At 36.7% G+C, this 25,642-nt stretch overlaps 2 protein-coding genes across 2 annotated transcripts; one reads left to right on the top strand and one right to left on the bottom strand.

Annotated features, from left to right (window-relative positions):
* On the bottom strand, positions 5,182-9,292 carry LOC109720098 (tetraspanin-18-like). The gene is made up of 5 exons (XM_020246983.1): positions 8,907-9,292; positions 7,479-7,578; positions 6,462-6,557; positions 6,252-6,356; positions 5,182-5,223 (listed from the first exon to the last, which is right to left on the bottom strand). Exons 1-5 carry the CDS (start codon positions 9,062-9,064, stop codon positions 5,197-5,199), a joined length of 486 nt encoding a protein of 161 aa, XP_020102572.1. The 5' UTR covers positions 9,065-9,292; the 3' UTR covers positions 5,182-5,196.
* Positions 16,699-24,131, top strand: LOC109720793 (mitochondrial import inner membrane translocase subunit TIM50-like). Its single transcript, XM_020248107.1, has 10 exons — positions 16,699-17,211; positions 17,577-17,665; positions 19,025-19,061; positions 20,097-20,158; positions 20,288-20,401; positions 22,086-22,190; positions 22,268-22,366; positions 22,711-22,867; positions 22,977-23,079; positions 23,709-24,131. The coding sequence occupies exons 1-10, from the start codon at positions 16,935-16,937 to the stop codon at positions 23,749-23,751; spliced, it is 1,086 nt and encodes a 361-aa protein (XP_020103696.1). The 5' UTR covers positions 16,699-16,934; the 3' UTR covers positions 23,752-24,131.

The raw sequence follows: 25,642 nt of genomic DNA, 5'->3' as shown, positions 1-25,642 counted from the left end.
GTCTTTGATAAGACGGTGAATCGTTTTCCGTCTTCTCGAGGGCACAGAAACGGCGGACTTGAAAGGGCGGAAAGGGGGAAAAGGGGGAAAGGGGGATTTTATACTAAAGGCGGTGAATGGTTCACCGCCTTTTGAAGGCGGTGAACCATTCACCGCTTTCACAACAAATATTACAAAGACGGTAAACGATTCACCGTCTTTGTGAGAAATCCTGACGTGGCGCCCACGTGGCAAAAGGAAGGTTAGTTTTACAAATAAAATTTTGGCAGGATCATTTTGCCAAATTTGAGTTTCTGGAGGGTCATTTTATAAAAAAGCCCTCCATGAAGCTCCATTCTTTCGTATTATATATTTTTTTGAGTAATAGTTCAATATATTGTGTAAGTCTTGACCATTTATTTTTTTAAATAAATCGATGAGATATATTATGATTCTAGATGCGACCTACTATTTAGGTATGGGTACCATTCACCAGATACCTATTTAAAAGATATTTTGATTTTAGAAAAATATTTTAGTCTACAAAATCGGTTTTATCCAACTAAGAATACTACAACCTTCTCAAATACCTACAACAATAGTTGGAATTCAAATTACAACTAAATTGTAAATTTAAATACAAAGCAACTTAAAAAACTTAATTATAAATCAAATTCAACTTTTAAATATAAAACACAAATTTAAAATAAAACTTTCAGTTCAAATTCAAAATTTTAATTTAAATCAAAAATTAAAATTTGGCTTTCAAATTAAAAGTACAATGTAGATTCAAAATTTACAAGTTTAATATTAATTTTGAAATTAAAATTTTACATTACAATACCAACTTCAAAACTTAAATTTAAATTCAATATTTTTTTGAGTTGAATACTTAACAAATTGGGTATTTGTTAGCTAGCTGAATTCCATGACCCTTGATTCGATCAAAGATCCTCCTCGGGAAGCGTGTCGGGATGAAAACAGCTTCGGAAGGTGACCATCGAAGTTTGCGCCCTTCGATTGATCAAGCGATTCGGCTGACGAGGGATCGGATCAGCCAGGTTCGAAACCTCTACAATAAATTTGGTTCGGCTGGATGAGCCGAATGTACGGACCAAGCAAGAATTGAAGTCGGCCGAGGAGCCGAAAGATTAAAGAACACAGGAATTGGTCGGTTTGAATAGCCGAATGCCTTTATATTAATTGGTAAGGAGTACAGGGGTTGAGTGTGCCGGATGGCATGCAGACTCGGGTGATCTATTTAATACACTACTCCTAGGAAAAACAGTAAATGCGGGAAAGTAAAAATTACAAGTAGACTACTCCTAGAAAATGCAGAAAATTGTGAGAAAATAAGGGCGGTCTTTTGTTCACAGGAAAAAGATCTCTTTTTAGGATGTTATTGACCTATTTATAGATCGCCCCTTGTGATCAGTTATTATCTATGCATAATCGGCCATTACTCCTAATTTTTCGAGCTATTTTCAGCCCACATTCAGTCGATCGGAACTGCTTGCAACTGCTTGCGGTTACTGTAACCTCCCTTAATTGGCGCGACGGTTTGTTCTTTAAACCCTTTCGGTGCTCCCGGTGTACAGCAAGATTGATGCCTTTGAATGGAATACCGGCGTACTACCTGTTCGCGCCTAATTGGCTCAACAGTATTATCTAATTTGGTAAGTAAAAAAATTAAATAAAATATTTAATATTATAGGATGTTAACAAATTTGGTATATACTACTAATTTTTTTCCAATATTGGCATATTAACTAATTCAAATCAGTTAACCTGTTCAATAGGTTACTTTATGTAAAATTCAACTATACCCTTTATTAATTAAGAGTTTGATTTTAATACTTACTAGTGTGGTGACCTCGCACATTGCGGCGGGTATATACTGCTGAAATAAAAATTTACCAAAAATAAAATATCACAAAAAAGAGTAGGATATAAAGATCACATTATAGATAAAATACTTTTAAAAAAGTTAAATTATGATAAGAAAAAATCAACTATTCCTAGAGAACTAATCAACAATATTCAAGAGAACTCACGTATCAAGCAAAACTTTATGATTACAATAGTTTTTACTGTTTCACATCACAAATCAAATAGAAATTATATAACAATTATAGCACATATCAAAAGAGCATCAAATTGCATGAGCTCATGTACAGTAAAGCAAAATTTATTACAAATGATAAAGTCAAAAAAATAAAAAATAGAGGAATATTAAGTATGTACTGAGAAAAGACTATTTTCTACCGTAAAGCTACTGAGGTTCAAAACATGCATAAATTTGTAGACTATAGAAAGAGAGTGTGTGTGTTCGATGATCATTATTTGCATTAATCAAACTTTCATTGTTAAGAAGAATGAAATTGAATTTACTTGCGAACAACTTTTTTCGAGTTTTGAGATGGACGGAAACTTATAGGTATAGGATCAAATGGAAATAGCCACAAAAGCTCAACAAAGAAGGACGTCCACATTTAAACAGATCAATAAAGACATGAATATCATCCAAATGTGAGCTCAAATACCTCCTATGTCATTATTTAGAAAAAGAGCTATGTATAGGCCCAAAGTAGCCATAGTACCCTTCAACTTTTCAAAATTTACTTAATAGTCCTCAGGTTCATGACCCGCTCAATGTTTCAAAATTTGCTTAATATTTCATAGATAATAAAGAATTATAGAATGAAATTCTAGTACATCTCAAAATATATATGACTATCTTTTAAAAAACTCCTTGGTGCCGACATAGAGTTATCTCTTTTCTTATTTATTTTATTGATGAAAATATACTAAGAACTTTTTAACTTTTAGGTATTAGGCAGTTTGAAATAAGCCCCTCAACTTTTAAAATTTTGGTTAATGCATTCCTAACTTTTGGATGACCTATTCTTTTAACTGAATAAAATATTATATTAATATTAATAGTTTTGTTAGTTAATAGTTGGGGGAAAAAGCAACTACCTTTATTATAGAGGTAAGCGGTTGTAATCGGATATAAAGACAAAAATTTCTACAGTAATTCATCAATGGATGTCCAATGCCGATAATATTTACAAAGCAAGCTAAAATGTTAGTTTCTTACTCTCACACAGCAGAAAAATAAAAGGTAGAAACAATCAGATCTTGCTTAAGCTATATTGCATCTTGAGATGGGTACCCTATTCTTTACTATTGCCTTTCACTTTCTATATCATCAAATTTTGAAATTATCAAAAATCATATATAACCATCCAACCCATGGACACACACTAAAGATTCTCGAAATAAGATCAAAATCACAATTAAGAGAAAAAAGTGTACCCTATCTACTTTGGTTGTAGCAGTTAGGTTAGAGACAACACAATTGTCTTAAATCCATGTAACATGAGTTACGTTCTTGGCATATTCATAACATTTTACTTGAAAATGTTGTGAATAAACGACAGCTTAAAGCTTTTTACCCTAATTGCAAACTCCTAATAAGAAAAGATATGAGAAAATACATTAGATTATATCAATAATATGAGTATGGCCATGTTCTTTTTCTCTATTTGATTACAAAATATTTACCAAATTATATTGATATCATCAATAATTTTCCTAGACCACCAATCTCAAAATATTGGAGAATTAGGTTCACATTTATCCAAAATTATGTGTTTTCTTTTTTCAGAAAATAATGGTATAAATCAAATCACAAATAAAAGTTGACCAACTCTTCTCAAAACTTAAAAAAAGGAATATTGTAAATGTCCATGTCGACAGCGAAGCATATGTCCTTTTTAAAGAAACATATGCCGCCTAAACAGCCGCACGGGCCTCTTACTCTGTAGGCCCCGCACTGTATGACAATTTCAATTTTAAATTTTTATTATTTAATAGTCATTTCTTTTTTTATTTTATATAAGTAGAAGTAATTTAATAGAATTTATATGCGTAGCTCAGGTCTTATTGGTTTTTTTATATTTTGAGTGTATTTCATTATTTTTTAGTATTTTTTTAAAGTTTAATACGTTTTAAACTTTAAATGTCTCATGAGTGTATTTTTTTAATTTCGTTTCTTATTCCTAATTGTAAATGGTAAACTAAATAGAATGATAAGGGACAAAAAAAAGGAGTTGATAAAGAGAAGGGTAGTTAAGGAGAATAAGTAAACAATAATTAAGAGGTATTATTAGTGGGGTTAATTTCAAGTTTTAATTTAAAATCTATTGCCTACTAGAAGATTTAATAGTTAATCGTTATACTAAATACTTACACATTGAATGAACTAATTACAAATTAAGGCAGCCAAGTCATCTCTCCCTTTTTATTCTTTCTACTCTTCTTTTCCACATCCTTCTTCTATGAAATTAAGTGTAATTAATTTTTTAATTTTATTGAAAATTTAGATTGCATTCTCTCTACCTTTCTCTTTGCCATCCTTCTAAATCTCTTAACTAAACCGAGTTTACCCAATAATAAAATAATAATAGATATAGATAATTAATTGGATTCTTACTTACCAAAGAACGGTGCACCGTTCTTTGTAACACCTAAGTAATTTCAATTATCTATTGGTACCTCTAAAAAGAACTANTGTTTCTCAATAGCATTGCCAGCACAAGCGAAAGCGCCTACATCGAATAAGAATGATTTTTTCTCTTTTCAATATAGAAGGAAAAGATTACAACAGAAGCAGTTTATAATTTCATAATTTAATCCAATCGCAATTACAAGATATCATCAACAATTTAATCTGTGATCCTAAAGTTGATCATGAAATAATAATGAAAGTAGAAGTGTAGACATACTAACTATAAGGGTATTTTTCTCACAGTTTCTTAACTTTAGCTTGTTTGGTTGTAAAACAATAGAAAAAAGTGAGACTTTTCAGAAGTGCTACTTTTGAGAAAATAGGTACATAAAAAGTGAGCTTCGCTTGTTTGGTTTGTCTAATAAGTGGTTAACAGAATTTCAAACTTTTCTGACTTCTTATGTTTGGGTATAGGTGGGTAAGTGTGGGGTGTTGGGGTAGATAGAGAAAGAACCTTGATTAGATCGGGCGGCGGAAGAAAGTTGATGCTGTAGGGCGAAAGAAGAATGTTGATGTGGCGGGTGTTGGGGAAATATGAATGGAGATCAAGCAAATTATAGTCTTGAGGCGTGTAAGTTCACTTTCTTTAAGGTGTTATTTGCCCTCACTTGAATGTATGCTGTCGGGTTACCAGCAAATCACCTCTATGATACAACAAGACCGCTGAAAGACTGCAAACAACACTTTTGAAGACTTTTCCTTAAGAACTTCTCTCTTAAGCATCAATATGAAAAATTAGGAAGGAAAAAAGATTGAATATGTTGCCCTTGAAGCCTTCAAACATCTCTCATTTATAGGAGGTGAATGGTTACGATGAAATGACACAACTTTTAAAGTCATATCCTTTCACAAAAGGACACGTCCTTTCACGAATAACGAAAAGACATACTCTTTCACAAAAGGTTCATATTTCTTCGTGAATAAACATATCTCTGCGTGAAGAGACATATCTTTATATTAAATGAAGAGACGAATCCTTTCATAAGAATAATTACTTTATGAACAGACACAACTATTCACCAATCTCACTTCCACTATTACAATCTACACTAACAGCGGGGAGGAAGTAATAAAAATAGGACGGAAGAAGAAAGTTGATGCAGCGAGACAAAGGTAATAAATTTTGACGTGAGGGAGGGAACATCGGAATAATTGCGCGGAGGGAGGGAAATAAAGAAAGTCGTGATAACTCGTTACCCCACTTTTTATGAGTTTTTATCTTAGTAGACGAAAAGTCGGGTGAAAAGAATCCTATTATAAAAATAAGATCCCACTTTTTCTTATTAAAAGAAGTGCAATACGATCAACTTTTTTTAACCAAATAATCATAGCAAATTCAGTTTCTAAAAGTCCCACTTTTTATCCTTCACTTTTCATCAACCAAACACTCGTGCTTCCAGAAAACAATTTTCTGGCTAGAAAAGTATTTTTCGTCCCTTTGATTTCCAGAAAAAGTAGAATTTCACGAAGAAGTCTCCTTTTTTGTTTTCTAATTTCTTGAGAAATATTATTCCACAATTTTTCGAGGAACCAAACAACTGCCTAAGCTTGCAAATTTTTGTTGTTGAGGCAAAAGCAAGAGAGCTAACCAACCAGATAATAAGTAAAACACCTCAATCAAATGATCTAAGAACATAAAGCTACCCATTTTTTTTTCAAAAAAAAAAAGAACTAAATGAACAAAAAGGCAGTCGCACACCTGAACAACCACCACAATTACAGAAACCCAGATAGAGAAATCGAGATTGTCATCGATAAAGGCGCGAATTCTCTTCAGTTCTCCAGTAGCATCATGGGGAAAACTCTGTGAGGCATGTAAAAGGACACTGGTAAAACTTGCCTGAAACTCAAATCATGAACAACACTGGAAAAAGAAATCAAGAAACTAGTACTGAACATTGCAACTTACCTGTTCCCATTGTTTGTTGAAAACTATGCAACCCACCGAAGCTGCTTCTAGTAGAATGAGTGTAACTATCAGTGCAGCATACTGAAATTGGTCTGGCTTAAGGACATTACTCAAAGATTTGAATGTCAGCAAAACCACCAAAAACATGTAAATCTGAGCAGGAGAAAAGCATATAGTGTGAAAAAGTATAGAATTGACCTGAGTGTCGGATCGTTGGCTCTAACCATTAATTCTAAAAGCTCGAGTTATTAGAAAGATACAACCAACTCACTTAAAGCATACAAACACCGCGCTCATGGATCTCGATTGTGACTCGGCCCATCCGAGCCTCCCACTATTTCGAACGTGGCTTGACAATCCAACTGGGCCTCCCACCAAAGGACAGGATGCTGACCCCTTTAAGCCGACACTAACTATGACTCATTTGGAGATGACTATCCAACCTTCAGATTTGCCGGTCAACCTTTTGATTCATTTGATAGTTGTTCCTTTATAGAATTTGGGTGCACCATTTGTTTCAACTTTCAACAAATTTTCTTTTTTTTTTTGAAAGAGAACTTTAAATGAGAATGGAGCCATTGGAATCACATGAGACAGTTAATTAAATCTGTTAAAGCATTCAAATGCATTTATGGTATAAACAGAAGTCACTAAAGAGTAGGTAGTATTGTTTAATGAAAGCGCTCTTTAGGAAGTACTACTAGGAGAAGCACTAAATAAAATTTCTCCCAATAGCTTCTCTTTAAAACGGCACTATAAGCTCTAAATCAGAGCTTCTACTTTAAGATCTCAAGATCACTTATCTGCTTTCTGCTGCAGCAAAAGCTCTAGACTTTTTGAAATTGTGTAACACGTTGTTATGTGTAATTGCCGCTTAGAAAAAGCAGAAGTAAAGCTAAACAGACTTTTAGTTCGACTGCAAACATACTAATAAAGACAAAAGCTAGCTTATGATCTAAATATTTAAGTGAGAGATAAGAGAGAGAGAGAGAGAGAGAGAGATAGCAAGTAGGATACACAACAGAGGAAGCAACCATTGCCTGCTCCTGCAGAGATTAGACCCACAAAAGTGATCAAACACACCAAAATTCCAAAACCCATCAAAGTCCACACAAGCCTGCATCCAAAAATATTAAAAGGGAAAACTTAGTGAGCACATTTACATTTTACTACCCTATGCCCAATATTTAGCAACCTGGCCCCTTAGTTTCCCCCTTTAAAAATAATAAAATCACACATTTTTTTAATAAAAATCAGAGCTGTGCAATATAGTATGTTACTACTCTCGTTAATAAAACATGAGATCTCTTCGGGATACGTCTTACGAGAAATTGCTACACTTGTAACCACATGGCAGTAAAGTGCAAACAAGCTGCGGCAAACGAAGTAAACCAACAAGCATTTCCTTTCATGCACAACCCAACCAGGGACGGAGCCATGTATAGACCCAAAAGGGCCATGGCCCCCCTCAACTTTTCAATATTTACTTTATAGTCCTTTGGTAGCTTATATATTTTTAGTTAATTTTTAAAATATATGAGCCTATCTTGTAAAAAAATTTTAAAGCTAGTATAAAGCTCTCTCTTCTTATGTGTTTTATAGGTGGAAATATACTAAGAACCTCTTAATTATAGTGCATTTTGAAATAAGTCCTTTCAACTTTAAATATTTTATTTATACATTCTTAACTTTTTTTATTTTTGATGAGCTAATTTATTTAACTAAATAAAATAGTATGCTAAATTTAATAGCTCTGTTAGATATAAGTCATTGGTTATTATTATTTTATCAACAAAATTTTAAAAAATTAAATTCTAACTAAATTACTATTAGATTTAGTAAAATTCTAAAGTTATTTGGGTGGAATAATGCAAATAAAATAATTAGATGTTAAGCGAGTGTAAATTAAAGAAATTTATTTAATATTTTTTAACATTAATTATCTAATGACTAAATTTTTTTATTAAAAATTTGAATAGGTAAAATCATATTTATCGGCCAAAATTTTTATTTGTACATATTTTGGCCTCTCTTGTGATTGAATCCTAACTTCGTCCTGAATCTAACTAAAATTAGAAGCTTGAAATGAAAAGGAAAAAATATACACAACTTACTAGAACTATAGATTATTTTGAATCGTTTACTTAAACTTTAAAAATTTTTATTTTGTACCCCCACCTTTCAATTAGTTTGATTTGAGTTGATCGATAGTATTTTGACTTCGAAATTTAAGCTAATTACTTATCTTAATAAATTTTTTTAATAAATTTATAGTTGTGAGAATTATATGAAACATACGAACTAAATCCGTAAATACGAACGATGCATTTATATTTTAAAGTCAATGCATCATTGACTAATTTGTTTGCATAATAAAAGCAAAATTTTAAAAAATTATCGATAGTTCAGATAAGTTCTATCCGTTCTTGAAAAAGAAGAAGATACCATGGGATTGTAGGCTCATGGAGATCGGAACTGCGGCGACGCCACAAGCTAAGCAGCCACACGGAGTATAAAACGATGGAGACCCCAACGAAGCTCTGGAGATAGTTCAAGAACTTGAGAAGAAAACCTAGCGAGCTCTGCGACCAACTCGGCCGCATCTTTTTCTTCTTATATATATACTGTCTTTTTTCTGTTTCTTTCCCCTCAATCAATCCCTCATGTAAAACCCTAAATAAATTAGGGTTTCCGTTTAGGGTTTCCTTTTTGCGTGGAGGAGCGAATGATCGAGAGAGAGAGAGAGAGAGAGAGAGAGAGAGTGGGGAGGGGAACGATGACGAGATCGAGCGGGACACAACGTTAGGAGCAGTTTTCGTTCTTATCTGTTTATTTTGTTTTAGTTGGAGAGTGAAGTCAGAGGCGGGACTTATCTGGCGGTTAGCTGGAAAGAGAGAGAGAGAGAGAGAGTAAAAATCTCAACACTGTGAATGAATAATTAATCATGTATGAACACGATGAATCATTTATGGTATCTAATAGATTCACCGTTTTTAGACTTTACCATATTTAAAAACGGTGAATTATTAATCGTGTTCAAATACGGTGAATGATTCATCGTGTTCAACTTATTCCACTCCCTTCCAGCAAGCCCGCGTGGTACTGATGTGATACCTGTGTAGCGGGAATAGAATCAAATTATAATTGTAAATTTAATTGAGCTATTTGTAAAAATAATTTTTTTGAAAGGACCAAATGCAAAAAAAAAAAACCTTTGTTTGGATAAAAGTGGAGAGAGATAAATTCATTTTCTGCTGTAAACAGAAATTTTTTACAGTTAGTTTGATGTAAAAAAATACAGTCGAAACTCACTTACGAGAAGGTAGAAGTCTCAACGTTCAGGGGGTTATTTATTTGGGTGAAAGTGAACAACGATAAATCCATTTTCAGCTGTAAACAAATAATTTTTATATTTAATTATTATAATAAAATTATAATCGAAACTCATCTGAGAGAGAGAGAGAGAGGGAGGGAGGGAATATCTCAACGGTCGGATCTATTTGTTTGGGTGAGAGTGGAGAAGGATAAATCTATTTTCTACTGCAGATAGTTTATGTTTTTTGAGAAATAGATAGCTAGCTACCTGTTTCATTCATTAAGCGAAATAAACTAAGCGTACATGATTGAGATAGCTAGGACCTCTTGAAGCTGCAAATAATTTCTATATTTGGTTCGACGTCATTTTTACCGTTTGATTTGTTGTAATAACTAATTAGTATATAGTCGAAATTAGCCCATGCAAACTCAGATGAAGAAAGGTAAAGAAAAAAATACATACAAAAATACTATAAAATAATACTAGATATATTTAAATATATTTAATTAAGGTATAAATTACTCTTTTATTTAGCTTTCATCTTTAAAATGTAATGGAAATTGAGTAATTAAGTTTTAGTATCTTTTTCATTAAATTTTCATATTACATTTTTTTAATTATATAGAAATATAATTATATTATATTATTTATTTATTATATTATAATTTATTATTTATTAAGTTATTTATTATTTATGTATAAATTAGTTTTTATGCCATTCACTTTCTACCGAATAAGCAGTAGAGCTGAAGGAACTTGTAACGCCCCAATAATCCTACATCGGATGGGATACTGATTCCGATCAGTTTATATGAGGCGTACACGCTAGTAATAATAACCGGTGTCACGCCCCGGATGTCTCCTTCCCCGGGCACGCCGACAAATCCGCCGTATACAAAGAAATTTTTCCTGTATACGAAGCGACAGCTGTACCTGTAAATCAAACACTACTACGAACAGTAGTAGAGAGCTGCTAGAGAAAACAGAAGCTAAACAAACTGAGTTCATATACATAGTCCAAATCCAAAATACAGCGTTACTCGCACTGGCGAGTTAAGTACTATGTACATAAGCTCGAAGTAAAACAACTACCTGCAGTAGGGTGCCTCTAGCTCTGTCAGTCGGGTAGGGCTCTAACTCGCGACGCCCTTGCCTCGATCCTGATCCGCGAAAGGCGCAGCAGCCGAAACCTGTGGCTCTGCAAAACAGGGGTAACAACTGGGCGTGAGAACTACTATAAAAACAAGTAGTCCTCAGTGGATACCGCCCAAAACAACATCGGTCCACCCACTAAGTCTACAGAAGGGAGCAAGAGTAGTCAGAAAAGCAGAAAATAAACTCTACCGCTATCGATCACTACACTATCATGCTCTACACTAACCAACTGTAGGAAATGTCAACTCTGACCCAATCCAATCGGGACTGTAAGCATACCCGTCCCCGGAACTGTGAATACACCCGTCCCTGCCCCGTTGCGACTATCAGGCTCTATCCACACTAACTGGTCCATGGAGAGCAAGTCCAACTGGCATGAGCGACACCAACGCGAAAGCACAAAGCCTGACTCCGGAGTGGCACTCGTGGGCGCTACCCAACCGAGTATGCAGCGTATCTCTGTCGAGCTCAATCAGGCTCCAACTAGCCAAAGTCAAGTAATCAACTCAAACTGATCTAACAACTAACAGGTAACGTGCCCTCGGCACAGTCTGACGCCAACAAGGCGATACGGGTCCACCGTCAACTCTGACGGCACCCAACAGTCCGAACAACCTGAACGACCCTGTAAAAATCCACTCGGCGAACCAGCACGAGTGTAAATACATTCTAAACTACCTGGAGTACTCGTCTCGAAGAAACTGCGACAGTACAATTTTCTAACGGCTCCTAGAGCTAAATCAAGCAGTTTATACAGGTGACAGGCCAAAATCGCAGGTTTTCTCCTAATTCAATTTTCAAGTCCAACATGTATAATCTACCTAATTTATAAAACATGCTCCAAAATTCAGATTTCACAATCTACAATTAATCCATGAATTTGAGCTAACATTAATTACCGAAATCAAAATCTATACATGTCGACCAATACGAACTTAGGAGTAAAGCCGATGTAACCCACCTCAAACGCTAATCACAATCCGGCGCGACAACAAAAACGGCGGAATCGGACCCTCGCCCGGCCCCCCTCGCGATGCTACGACGACGAACACACGCTCGAACGGCACCGCGGCGCGACGTCGACGAAACTCCACACCACCCGAGCTCCTCCTCTACGTACGGCTCAAGATCTATATATATACAATGCACATGTATCAAGATGATAAGCATGCTTGGGGGTAAGGTGCACGTGGCATCCTTATCCCCAGCTAGCTTACCAACTCAAAAGAAATAAAAAGAAAAAAGAAGAGAAAAGATAAAGAAATATGGATACTACAACCGGGCTTAAGCATTTTGGGTCGGTGGTTTGGGCCCAATGAGTTATTGTTGCTAGCGGGTCGGGTCGTTGCAATTGGTATCAGAGACGAATACCAGCCGGAAGTGTGAGAGCTAAGTGCTATGCGGGACAAAGTGCTACACCAACCGATTTGGTGGGAGCCACCTCTAGAATCTCACATCTGGTAATTCTGGTTCTGGTCCTCTAGAATCTCATATCGCCTAGTAATTCTTACCTCCCGATTTGGTGGGAGCCACCTCTAGAATCTCACATCGCCTGGTAATTCTGGTTCTGGTCCTCTAGAATCTCACATCGCCTGGTAATTCTAGTTCTGGTCTGTCTATCTGTGATCTTATTTGGACCCGACGAGGACGTCATGGTCTAAACATGAGGAGTTTGTAACGCCCCCAATATCTCACCCGATCCAATAATCCCACATCGGGTGAGATACTGATTTCGATCGGTTTATATGAGGCCTACACGCTAGTAATAATAACTGGGCTTAAACATTTTGGGCCGATGGTTTGGGCCCAACGAGTTATTATTGCTAGCGGGTCACGCCGTTACATTTGGTATCAGAGCCGAATACCGGCCAGAAGTGTGAGAGCTAAGTCCGTTGGTAATTCTGGTCCTTCTCTGTCTATCTGTGATTTGGTTTAGACCCGACGAGAATGNGTTATGTTTCACTTGCAATATTTCAAATATTTTTTTTATAATATCTATACCATTTTTCTTCTCATATAATTCTTATATACTTTCTTTCTTTTCAGTTTCGTTTATTATTTTTCGTTGAGTTGTGATTTCATTTTAAATATTTTTTAATATGTTTTTCATATTATTAAGTCTAATTAAATAGGTTATATTTTTTTGTTTCTTCTTTACATTTATATTTATTTATTTAATTTATAAATTTTTATTAAAATATTTTTTTTCGCTGCATCGCGCGAGTCACTGCACTAGTTAATATTAATTTTCAAGTATAACATCATACAGTCTAACTATAGCAATAGAAAGTAAAAAAAAAATTGCAATTAGAAGCTTCTACCTATGGGGTTTAGCATGAAGAAAAAAAGAAAATAGAATCACTCAAATAGAAGTAAAGGTTGGATTTTCTTACGTAAATTCTATACTCGTCATGCCAAGTAGAAAAGAATGTATTTTTACATCATCACGTAAAACATACTTTTGTAAATTTGCAATAATGGCTAGCGTTTGGCACAAAATCGGCTATTTTGCGATGAATAACTTGGAAAAAATTTTAAAAAAAATAAAATTAAAAAAACTTGTACAAAGTTAGCATATTATAAAGATTTGTGAGATATTAAAAAAGAAGGTGAATTTGGCATTTCATCAAACAGATGTAGGGCAAAAACAAACATTAAAATTAGCAAAATGAACTTTTTAATAAATCCAACAAAAATGGTGAAATGGAAATATCCAAATAGTAAAATGTACTATAATCTAGGACAACAAAAAAATAGTAAATTACACCAAGCTGTTAATAGACATTGAAATAGAATGAGAACTTGCCAAACTAGATAGTCAAAGTAGCGTTGTATCATTATAACATCCAAAATGTCAAAACAAATATAATTAGTAAAAACAATAGATTCTCAACAAAGGAAAGAAATTGTATTAGAAAAAAAAGATAATAAAACTATCTTGCCCTTTCATCCAAACAGATATAAATACCTATAAAAAATGAACCGAAGAGAGAAAATTAAAAAGATGTAAATCATTTTGCTGGTATTTGAGAAAAAACGTGAAAGAAGACTCAAACCGGCATTTGATCAAATAACTGAAGAGCGATGACCAACTTGGTGGCAAAGGCTGAAAACAGTGAAGCTTCACAAAGCTTTAGAGCAATGATGACAGGGTGCGTTCAAGATAGCTGCCATAGGTATAGAAGATAGGGAAAGGGTCTAGGTACAACAAAAGAAGAATGATGAAAAGAAGAAAAAGAAAAGAAACTGAATCCCATCCGATAAAAAAAAACCTCATCAATCTGAGCATTCTCAGCAAATCTCCGATCTAGGGGTTACACTCTGGGCGATCGGACCGTCTTCACCTCCCTATGCTGACCACACGACAAATGACTGTGGGATCCACCACGGTCTCTTTTCTCGTTGCCCATGGATTTGAAGCTAAAGCCGAAGTTGAAGCAATGACAGGTTCTGTGAATATGGTAGCACAACTCTTCGGATTCAACAGATTTTGAAAACCGATGTGGCGAAGGAGAACGAAGCATCACAAACGGAAGCAACAAGTAGAGAAGAAGCCCTTCGGATTCAATAGATTTTAAAAACTGATGCGACAAAGAAGAACAAAGCGTCATCGCAAACGAAAGTGGCGGGGAGGGAAAAGGAACCGACCCCCGCACCACACCCTTTTTTTGGTCTAGAAGGGGCGAACACCAGGAGCTAGAGCGACACCCAAAGAGGCAGGTACAATGATCCAATTTATTGTGGTTTACATTAAGCCGATTCATGTAAACTGGGAAGACCAACCGGTTCATTTGATGAATAAAGAAAGAAAACAGTAATAGATGGGCCCAACTTTCTCTAATTAAAATTAATTTAGGCTGACAGGTAGGTCCACACCCCAAAACTACTGAAAATTTTGCCACGCGGAAGAAGACACGGGGTTAAATATAAGTTAATAGATGGTGTATTGAAGCATTACTCATATTTTTAACCATCAAATGTAGCTTTAATAATATTTTTAAAGTTAATGAAAATTTTATTTTAATTTATTTAAAATTAGATTAAATTAAAAATAATTAAAAATATTTTTAGAAAGTTGTTATAAAAAAAAACAAAAGATGCTATTTGGGAGAGCTTACTAAGTTGAGAGTGCATATAAAATTTTATTTTATTTTAATTTTTTTAGCCAATTTGTATAAAAAATTTACAAGTTTTAAGTTTTTGCAAAACTGGGCCGCCTTTTCCAATTTTGCAGATTCGGATCGAATTTTTCGCCATTGGACGAAAATACTTTTATTTCTTTTCTTTTTTTTTCTTTTTTTTTTTTCCTTCGTTATTTTTTTCTCTCTGACCCTCATCGCCTCCTCCACCGTCTTCGCGGCCCTCGGCGATGATAATGAGGACGGCATCGCTTTCTCTTCCTCCATCTCCTCTTCCGCCGGCACCGGCGGCCCTCGGCGATGGTAACGAGCGCGGCGCCGCCTCCCTTTCCTCTTTTCCACCTCCGCCTTTGCTAGCACCGAAGAAAAAGAACTCGCAGCGAGCACGGGTGAGAGTAGAGCAGACGGAGACGATGAGGTCATAGTCGAGAAGTGCTCACCACCCATAAGGGTGATGAAAAAAGACGGCCCATCTCCAAAGAGTGAACAAAGATGCAAAGGATAGGAAAAGAAAATAAGAATAAAAAGTAAAAATAATAAAGAACGTTTAGCGATGACATCGCTGACGACGTGCGCTCGCTTTTGCACCGCTACTGCCCCTCCTACCCATTTCTCTGGGGGTGGAGGAGGATGAGGATGAGGAGAAGGAGGAGGAAGAAGAACGAAAAGAGAAATTGTGTAAATTTCACCTAAATAGTGCAACTTTGTCCTAAAGAGTATAAATCTCATCCCAAATAGTGTAATATTTGTCTCAAAGAGTGTAACTTTTATTTAAAACCCTGCACAAAAATTTCTAAATAGTGTAATTTTATTTTAACAGTACGATTTTATCTTCTTCTTTCTTCTTCTATAATTTTTTATCTTTGTTTTTTTCTTCTTCCTTCTTCTATAATTTTTTTCTGTCACGCCTCTCCACCAGCGGTGCCGGCGACAACACTGCTAAGGACCCCCCGCTCCAAGGATGCGGTGTCGCAACGACCTCCGTGGCGTCAACGTCGGCGACGGAGGAGGAGGGAGAGGGAGAGGGAGAGGGAGAGGGCGAGAAAGGATGGGGAAGGGCGAAAGAGGGCGAGACAGGCGTTATCGTCGAAGACGGTGGAGGAGGATCGGAGAGGGAAAAAAAAAGGAATCACGGTGCAGCATTGGCCGGATCAGAGGCGAGGAAGGTGGCGAGCGCGCGAGCGAGGGTGAGGGCATGAGGGTGAGAGGCGAGGCGGATGTTTCCGCCTCAGCCTCTACTTTCGCTGCCTTCTTCGGAGAGAGAAAAAAAAAATGAACGAGAGGAAAAAAAAAAAAGGAGAGAAAAAGTAATAAGAGTATTTTAATCAGTTTACTGAAAATTCGGACCGAATTTACAAAATCGAAAAAAAGTGGCCCAGTTTTATAAAAAGCTCAAAATTTGTAGATTTTTTATGCAAATTGGCCTAATATTTTTAGAGTTAATAAAAATTTTATTTTAACTAATTTAAAATTAGATTAAATTCAAATTAATTAAAAATATTTTTACAAAGTTACTATAAAAAAGCAAAAGGTGCTGTTCGGAGAGCCAATGTTGGGAGTGCTTATAAAATTTAATTTAATTTAATTTAATTTTTTTGTGATACAAATAAGTACTATGTTCACCGACTTATTCTTCTGGCGAGTATTCGGCCTTCCCCTACCTGCCTGTTAAACCTCACAAAACCCTCATTCGTCCCCAAGCCTCGTCACTACTCTTTCTTATTCGTCTCGCCTCGCCGCGCCTCGCCACGCCTCGCGGCCGGATTTCGTCCGCTCGGCACGTCGAAAAGTAAAGAGAAGTCGGAGTCGGAGTCGGAGTCGGAGTCGGAGTCGGAGTCGGAGGCTGAGGTGTGATCAACTACCATGTCTCGGATCGCTCGATCTCGCTCTCTCCCGACCCTGCTCTCCCGGCGGAGCAGATCCCTCAGCTCTTCCTCCACCCTCTCCTCCTCCTCCTACTCCTCCTCCTCCTCCTCTGAGGCCGCCGCCGCCGCCGCTGCGGAGGAGCACGTCGCCGGCGAGCGGCCTCCTCCGACGCCTCCGCCTTCCACCGGCGCTCGCAAATCCCGGAGTCTTCTCAAGTTTGGGGCCTTTGCATCTCTCGCCGGCGTCCTGGGAGCCGCTGGATATGCCACCTATGGTTTATTTCCTCAACCCCCGTTCTGTTTTCCTTTTATTTCTTTCGGCCTATCTCCATGTCATGCGTCTTCGTTGAGAATAACCGCGAGATATCTGAAACAGAAAGGAAGATCTGGTTGCTATCTATGTTCCTAAACACCTGATTGATTGGTTGATTGATTATTTCTGCTTTCCTTAATTTGTTGTCATTCGGAAAGTTAAGAGTTCAGACCAGTTGATGGCAGATGTTAAGGATCATTTATAAGCGTTGTTTAGAGTCTTCTTCTTTTCTTTTCTTTTCTTTTCTTTTTTTTTTTTTTTTTGCCCCCATTTTATTCGACAGATATGCTTGTTACGGTGGTAATCTTCTATGTTTCTGTCATACAGCATATACCTTAGATGAAGTGGATCAGAAGACTAGCTCTTTTCGGAAAACTGCCAATCTTTCGGTCGGTGATGATGCACCAACTTTCGAGGTGAATATCTACTCCTCCAAGTTAAAATTTTCAGCTTTAAAGAAAGAAATTGCAAGCTATGTGAGATAATTAGCAGATAGGCTTTGTCATCCCTTGTCTCTTCTTTCTTTACACTAAGAGTAGACAAATTGCTGAATGATGAATAGTTAGACATGATCAAGGGCAAATAAAACTTAGGGCCATTGGTTAGCTTCTTATATGTCTGTTGGCAGATAGCCTCAGTTCTGCTAGAAACCTTAGATTTCAGATTAATTCTGACCTGAATCAATCATTTTGAACCAAAACATTTCAGTATCAGCTGAAGCTTGAACAACAGTCTTTGAATAGAATACTCAAAACATTCCCTCAGAGTCCCAACTTCTGCTAAGTTGTGAATCTTTATCCCCACCGAGATCACGATTTAATGTTCTTAATAATAGTTGTTGGCTTAAATGGGCCAGCATTCTGCCCTATGGCGGGAGGCCATGTGGGCCGAGTCATGTTCGAAATGGCGTAAGGCTAGGTTGGGCCGAGTCATGTTCGAAGTGGCGTGAGGCTGGTTGGGCCGAGTCATAATCGAGTCCCGTGGACGCTGTATTTGTACGCTTTAAGTGAATTGGTTGCGTATTTCTAACGGCTCGAGCTTTTGGGATTAATGGTTAGTGCCAACGATCCGACAATAGTCTCAATCTTGGCTCAAGTTGGAGCTATGCTTGTTTAACAAGCTAGCTCACTTTTGGCTTATTTGAGCTTGGTAGCCAGTGCGGAACAATTGACACATGCCTAAACACATGGCACCTTCTCAGAGTTCGAAAACAATGAGCTGCATACGTTCCTGAAAAAGATTTGATTGATTTGTTGGGAAGGGTTGGAGACATTTATTTGATTTTTAATTTGACAATTGGGTGTCTTTGATGTGAGTCTCTTGTTAATATGTCTCTAAAGAAGAATTTTGTGTCATCTCTTAGAGACAAAGAGATGCATTCATACATATCTAGATCTCGATTGATGGAGCAGTGCAGCATATAGATGGAGATTGGGTGACTTGAATGGCTGAACAGAAATTGAAGGGAACAAAATTGGGCCTGTTCAGTCTTGGAGAGAAATAAGGGCCTTTTGGTAGTGCAAGGAAAGTAAGACACGGGTTAATGGTAGGGTGATTGACTATAAGTGATTTTGTTTGGGTGTGGATATCGACTAGTACATCTGGATAAAATGTTAGTACATGTTTGCAACTCTGGAGATATTTTGAGCATTTATACTAGATTAAATTAGCATGCTAGGCATCCTGTACGATGTTAAATTTTGGGCAATGAGATTCTATAGTAAGAAAGTTCAGTTTAAGCCTTGCTTATGGTTGGCTCTATCTTTCTCATGCAGAAATTCCGGGCTTTAATTTACTCAACAGCTATGAAAGGTAAGGCCTTTGAAATTCGACCTTCCAATCTTACTTTACTATCGACTTCATTGATCCAGAAATGAGTTGGTTGGTGTTTATTACTCAAGTGTTGTCTTGCTCTTGTATTGTATTATCTTCATTCAAGTTAAAAATGCTTTAACTTCGTAATAATTCCTCCCAATTTGATAAGGGCAGATAAAAAAATTTATTAAATTAATAGGATTCTTTATGTGCACCTATTCCTTAGAACAGTGGAAATCGTAGCAAAGCGAAACGTGACGATTATGTGGTTAAACTTTATTGGAAAGTTCTATTATTTAGCATTCTATTTTGCAAGTATAATAATAATAATAATAATAATAATAATAATAATAATATATTTTTTATATTACAAATGACATTCTGGCGGTGTTTGCTAACTTTTTAATTTTGAGGTGTTTTTTCAATCCCTGGAATTATAGAATACAAAGTGATATTTTCAGATTGATTCCGAACCTCCATTCTGCTTTCCTGTTCTGAAACTTCATCTTTGCGCTATAATGGAGTTTAAAAACACCATAATGAAAACAAACCCATGAAATACTGGGTGAAGACAATACTGCTCGCATTTTTTTCTTTGTCACCTGTTGGAGAAGTTAGGAGCCTCCTCCCCTCAACTCCTCCTTCCCCTCTTTCATTGTTCTATCTCACTACTAACTCATGAAACAGCCTGGCACCCGGGTAACCCTTCTCTCTCTCTCTCTCTCATGCGCGGGCGCGCGTGCCCTCCCTGCTCCGATTGATTGCAGAACCCACCAAGTGTTGTCATGTTTCTGCTCTGCAGGAGCGTGTTTAGTGTTGTAATATAAGATATAAGAACCTTTGTCATAACTCTGGTCTGTATTGTAACTGTTTTATTTTGCAAGGTCTCTTTGGCCGAGTTGTCTTTTAATCTCTTTGTCTTTCTGTCTCTTTATGTGTTTATTTATCTTGCATTTGATGGAATTGGCAACTTGCTTTTTCATGACCTTTTGTTACCTTTTGCAATGCTGAAATTCTGTCTTGATATGGCAGTTCCTGTGAAGGCCATTGAATTATATCTGGATATTAGGAGCAAAGTTGAGGAGCATGTGCGGGTATGCCACATACTGCTCTCTTTTAACTGTTCATATTTTGACTGTGTTTAGTATATTGAATATGTCTAATAATTTTAATAGCTCTGGTCAATTATAATCAGTTTTGATGCTTCATTTTCTGTTGGTTAGGGCTTTACAGAGCCTTCATCAGACAAGCTACTTCCCGACCTACTTCCTGAGGAACAACATGTATATACTCTTGTTCTGGATCTCAATGAGACTCTTGTGTATTCTGACTGGCAGGTATCTTTTGTTGCTGATGTAGCATTTATTCTTTTGGATTGTTTTAGATGGTATGCAATAAGTGGAAATGAATTAACTTAAGGGCTTAAGTGACTGCAATCATCTACAAAAAATTATGTCTTATATATGTGTTTTTACAGCAAATTGATTTACAAGCCCATCTTTTGACGGATCTTGACCTTCTTTTATACTAGTTTAATCTGCTCTTTTGCTCTGCCGAAGTAGATTTCAATAGTTACTCTTCATGTCGGGGTGTTGCATGCCATCTTGCATTATTGTTCATCTATTATGTTACCAGTTGTGATACCATGGCTTTGTGGTCTCATTCATCCTCCTTGCTTTCTCTTTGGTTAGTAAGTAGGCTTTGGAACAGTAGCTTGTGAATACCACGTTAATAGACTGTTGTTTCTTCCATTGGTTGACAATCCTATTTGTATGTGATCTAGCAGTTTCATCCTGTATTTTGTTTTTCAATTGTCATTGTCATCTTGGTTGGCAAGTTTTTACTCCTAATTATATAGTTACATGTATTTTGTTGGCAAGTTCTTGGCATTGATAATGTGTTACAAAACTATTATACATGCACAATTCATCTGGAAGGGACGTTTTTGTTGATGAGGATATGTCGCGCGCTTCTCAATCTCAACTTGTGATGTAGGCATGATAGGAAATGCTGCTCATTTTAGAGAATGGATAACGAATTATGCAGACCTTATATGAGTAAATGCTGCAAAGTAGAGACATAAGAAGAGGAATATAGAGTCAAAATAATAGATGGAAGAGAAAAAAATAGTATTTTAAGTTGTTAGGCCTTGTGTTAATTTCATCACATACAAGATATTATTCTTAAGGAAGTTGCCTTTATTGTTTGTGTTCTGCATGTTAGTGCATAAATTTTTCTGATATCCTAGTTTTTTCTATTTGTTGAAAGAAAGTTCTTACAACTGATTCTACAAGGATTAGTGTTATGCTTAAGAATTTAAGTATCGTGACATGGAGTCGTGCCGATGCGTGCTGGTTATAAAAAATATATGTGCGCCGACATATAATGGCATGAAATATTTACTTTTTTTAGCAATAAAATATTCTAACTGTTTATTATGTATCTTTATTAAATCTTTTGAACTTTATTGAGAAAATTACTTACTAATTTAAGGAATAGAGGGTTTTGAACTGTGTCATTGGCACGGAGACTGTATCATATCGATATCTTTTTGGCACAATACGATACGGTGGATATGGTCTGTGCCGATCGGCACTTTAATCCTTGGTTATGCTAATGATAGAAACTGGCATAATCTAGATTTTTTTTTTTTCCTGACCCCCAGTATAGATAAATCTTTCGGATGACCTGAATCCTTCGAACCTTTTGACAGGCCTAGTGCGTAAGAATAATATTGTTATATACCAGCATTTTTTTTTCCTTCTGTAATGCCAACCTTTTTGCCATAAGCTTAAATATTCAAGCTGTGTAACTCATATATTCTGGTAGATTTTCCTAGGATTGCATTCAGTTCTTTGCTTAATTAGGTTGATAGAGCATGTCTCACATTGAATGTATCATATGGTCTACTATGTGTTTCCATATTCTGCTTTTTCTTCCGTTAGGGACGATATTACCATTTTTTTTCAGGTTTTTTTTTGGGTGGGAGGTTGTCTAATTGTTTTTTTTTTCCTTCCCCAGCGTGATAGAGGATGGAGAACATTTAAACGACCTGGTGTTGAAGCTTTCCTGGAACATCTTGCAAAGTTTTATGAAATTGTTGTGTACTCTGATCAGCTAAATATGGTAATTTGATTGCATTATTTTTCGAAAACTATTGGCCATCTGCATCCATTTTAACATTCCCATATCTATATCTTTAGTATGTAGATCCTGTTGTGGAAAGGTTGGATCAAAAAGGTTGTATTCGGTATAAGCTGTCAAGAGCTGCAACAAAGTACCAAAATGGGAAACATTATCGGGTATGTTGGAAGTTTGGTTATCATTTCTTTCTTTTTCCTCTTCGTGCAGCAAAATGATCTTTTTTCTGGGTTAAAAGCTACTATGAAATGACTGTAGTTCCATCCCTAAGAAAGAAAGTTTCAGACACTTTTAGGCATATTTATTACTTCAGGAATACACTCAAAAGCATAAAAGTCAAGTTCGAGGGTGTTCTCTGTATAAAAGTCAAGTTTGAGGGTGTTCATTCTCTATATTATCCAGCTGTAGTTCCATTTTTATCATTTGAGTTGTGTTGTGCCATTTACTTCGCCTCGCTCTTGGTGCACAAGTATTGTATGTTTTCATAAGCGCATGCTGCTTACAGGACCTATCAAAGCTGAATAGAGATCCCTCACGCATTCTTTATGTCAGTGGACATTGTCTAGAGTCAACTCTTCAGCCCGAAAATTGCGTGTCCATAAAACCATGGAAGCTTGAAAATGATGATACTGCACTACTGGATCTTCTTCCATTTCTAGAATGTAAGCAACATTTTAAACATAACTCTTCCATTAAAGTTGGCTTTATTTTCTGTAAATTTTTACTTGCTATACGTAGTTTGGGTGTAAGAATTTCTTTTGTTTACTACAGTTGTGGCCGTCCATAGACCTGCTGACATAAGGTCTGTCCTTGCATCCTATCAAGGCCGTGATATTGCTACCGAATTTATCGAGCGTTCAAAAGAAATGAAGAGGTAAGCACTATCTTGTAAATACATAATTGCTTGGGAGCACTGAGAGAGCGCCGCTCTGAATTTTATTCTCATTAGCTAGTGTTTGCATCAGTGAAGTGGGAAAGCTGTGAAATTATATACCCTACCTGGTTTTCCTTCCTGCGCTCAATTCAAGCAGGCTTTCTGTCAGCCAAGGTGATAGAGTACTCAAATATTAAAGTCAACATTGAGGCAAACTAGATAGTTGTAAAAGTTTGATAAGACAACCATTCCTTCAGGGATGGATGCTAAAACAATGCAGCAAAGTGTAAACGATAAGAAAGTAAGTTCTTCTGTGCAGCAAAGTGCAAACGGCCCTCCATTGAGGCGGGCCGCTTTGTTGTACTCTGTTTTTTTTAATTGTAATCATTATAGCTGCTACCATCTGCAAAGGTAATGTAAATAGATTATTATTGCCTTGATCTAGCTTCTTTGACCGAATAAACAGTAGGTTCAGTAATTCTATGCAGTAGCTGGTTAGATATGCTATATGGTGCCTAATGTGAACAACCTCATATTCTTTCTATCAATTGCTTTTCGTGGGTTTTTTTATTTGTTTCAACACATTGAATCTTTATCAATTTAAAATTTATTTTCTTGTTCTCTGATAGGCGGATGCAAGAAGAGAAGCGTCCAAGTTTCTGGAGGCGTTGAGGGCACAACCGGTTTGAAGAAGCTTGTCTCGCACATGCTTGCGTGAATTATTGGCTTTTTGACTCTAGCAAATGCTTATTGAAAGTGTTGAAATCCAGTGGTCTTCTATCCTTCAATTACATCATTTTTGTTTTCAATTTTAGCAGCTTTTTTCGTACTTTCATTAGATATGCTGGTGATGAACGATAATTTGTCATTTGCATTTTTTTTGCTTTTTCTAGTGTAGTGATAATGATAACATGTTAAAAGTTGGGTACTCTCCATCTATTGGACTTGCTCGTGATGGCATCATGGCTATTATAAGATGGTGATTTTTCCTGTTACGCTATTACGCAGCAGGAGCTGCATTTTTGAATAGTGATTATCTTTTCGTTTTGACATTCTTTTATTGATTGTTTCCACTTGCCTTTATATTACCTTTTTCTGTTTGTTGCATCCACTTTCCTCTCTATTTCTTCCGTGCTCTACTATCAGCAGAGACCAGTACTCAAAGGTGATACTGCACTGGTGGAGCAATGTCTGATTTCGATATCAGTGGGCACGTGGTCAAGTTTCGGGGACGAAATTTTTTTTAACGGGGGGAGTATGTGACACCCCAATATCCCACATCAAATGGGAATGGCATTGTTATTGAGTTTATAAGAGACTTAGACACTAGTAATAATCACTGAGATTAAGCATTTTGGGTCGGTGGTTGGGCCCAACGAGTTATTATTACTAGCTGATTGGGTCGTTACATTTGGTATTAGAGCCGATTCACCAGCTGGACATGTGTGGCGAGTCTTGACTGAGCTAGGGTCTGGATGACGGGCTAGCGAGACGAGTCTCATCTTGCCTGGTGATCTCACATCTCGCCTGGTGATCTTGGACTGTGTGTGTGATTAGGACTGACGAGGACGTCAGGGTCTTAACGGAGGGAGTCTGTGACACTCCAATAATTCTACATTGGATGGGAATGGTTGTCACGTCCCGTGCCCCGCTTATTTTGTCGGGTTCAGGCACGCCAACAGATCGTCGCGATGTTGTTCCAACCAGGAACAGAATTCAACATACAGATTGTATAAGGAAGTATTAAAAACATAAATCCTAGCTATTACAAACATTCAACCCAAGTTATACATATTACAATTTGCTTTTACAACCCACCGGGTCCAAGAAGGCACTGCAATCATGTTAGATCCAACAGATATCCACAAGTATTTTATGCAATATTAAAATACATGAATGTGCCTCACAATATGCAATATGAAATTCATGCAACTATGCAAATAAATTAAATAATTTTACTCTCTATCATTTGTCATTCTTTATTGTTAGCCATTCTTTACTATTTGCAATTCTTTCTTATTAGCCACTCTCTATTCTTAGCCACTCTTTATTCTTGGCTACTCTTTATTCTTGGCTACTCTTTATTCTTAGCTACTCTTTATTCTTTACTAAGGGTATTTATACCTTAGTCACACTATACCACTCGACTCGGTCTTAAGTCAATTAACTCCGAATAATCCGCGTTCTGTTCGGCTAGAGGTGAAGGAACTCTCACTTGCACCTCAGCCAACCACAGCCTACCGCGCTCCATGACATAGCCACCTGGCGGCGAAATCGTCGCACACGCCCAGCCATGGCTCACGTCAACCGGCGGTATAATCTACAAACCAGCTTAACCATCCGGCGGCGAAATCGTCGCACACGCATCGACAATGGTTTAGCCCGGGGGGGCGAAATCGTCGCACACGCCCCACACCTCTCTCGGTGTGATCCATAAGTTATGGAATTCCGGAATCCATTTCACATAGCTTAAGGGTTGGTCTTAACCCTATAGTGTCGACCTATTTAGGTCCAATGTCCTTTCCATTCTAGGTCCAATTGACCCTAGATTCAATACTTTTAT

This window comes from Ananas comosus, linkage group 14 (assembly GCF_001540865.1).
Source record: "Ananas comosus cultivar F153 linkage group 14, ASM154086v1, whole genome shotgun sequence".
Classification (NCBI taxonomy): domain Eukaryota; kingdom Viridiplantae; phylum Streptophyta; class Magnoliopsida; order Poales; family Bromeliaceae; genus Ananas; species Ananas comosus.
This window is presented reverse-complemented; position numbering and strand designations above follow the sequence as displayed.

What these genes read in the sequence shown, in the direction of transcription:
- LOC109720098 (XM_020246983.1), bottom strand. Translation starts at nt 9,064, where the DNA reads ATGCGGCCGAGTTGGTCGCAGAGCTCGCTAGGTTTTCTTCTCAAGTTC. An exon ending in CATGAGCCTACAATCCCATG is followed by an intron (nt 7,579 to 8,906) that starts GTATCTTCTTCT and finishes TTTTGGATGCAG; the next exon opens with GCTTGTGTGGACTTTGATGG. An exon ending in TAATTGTGGTGGTTGTTCAG is followed by an intron (nt 5,224 to 6,251) that starts GTGTGCGACTGC and finishes TGTTGTTTGCAG; the next exon opens with TCTTTCAGCGGTCTTGTTGT.
- LOC109720793 (XM_020248107.1), top strand. Translation starts at nt 16,935, where the DNA reads ATGTCTCGGATCGCTCGATCTCGCTCTCTCCCGACCCTGCTCTCCCGG. An exon ending in AAGTTGAGGAGCATGTGCGG is followed by an intron (nt 20,159 to 20,287) that starts GTATGCCACATA and finishes TCTGTTGGTTAG; the next exon opens with GGCTTTACAGAGCCTTCATC. An exon ending in AAAATGGGAAACATTATCGG is followed by an intron (nt 22,367 to 22,710) that starts GTATGTTGGAAG and finishes TGCTGCTTACAG; the next exon opens with GACCTATCAAAGCTGAATAG.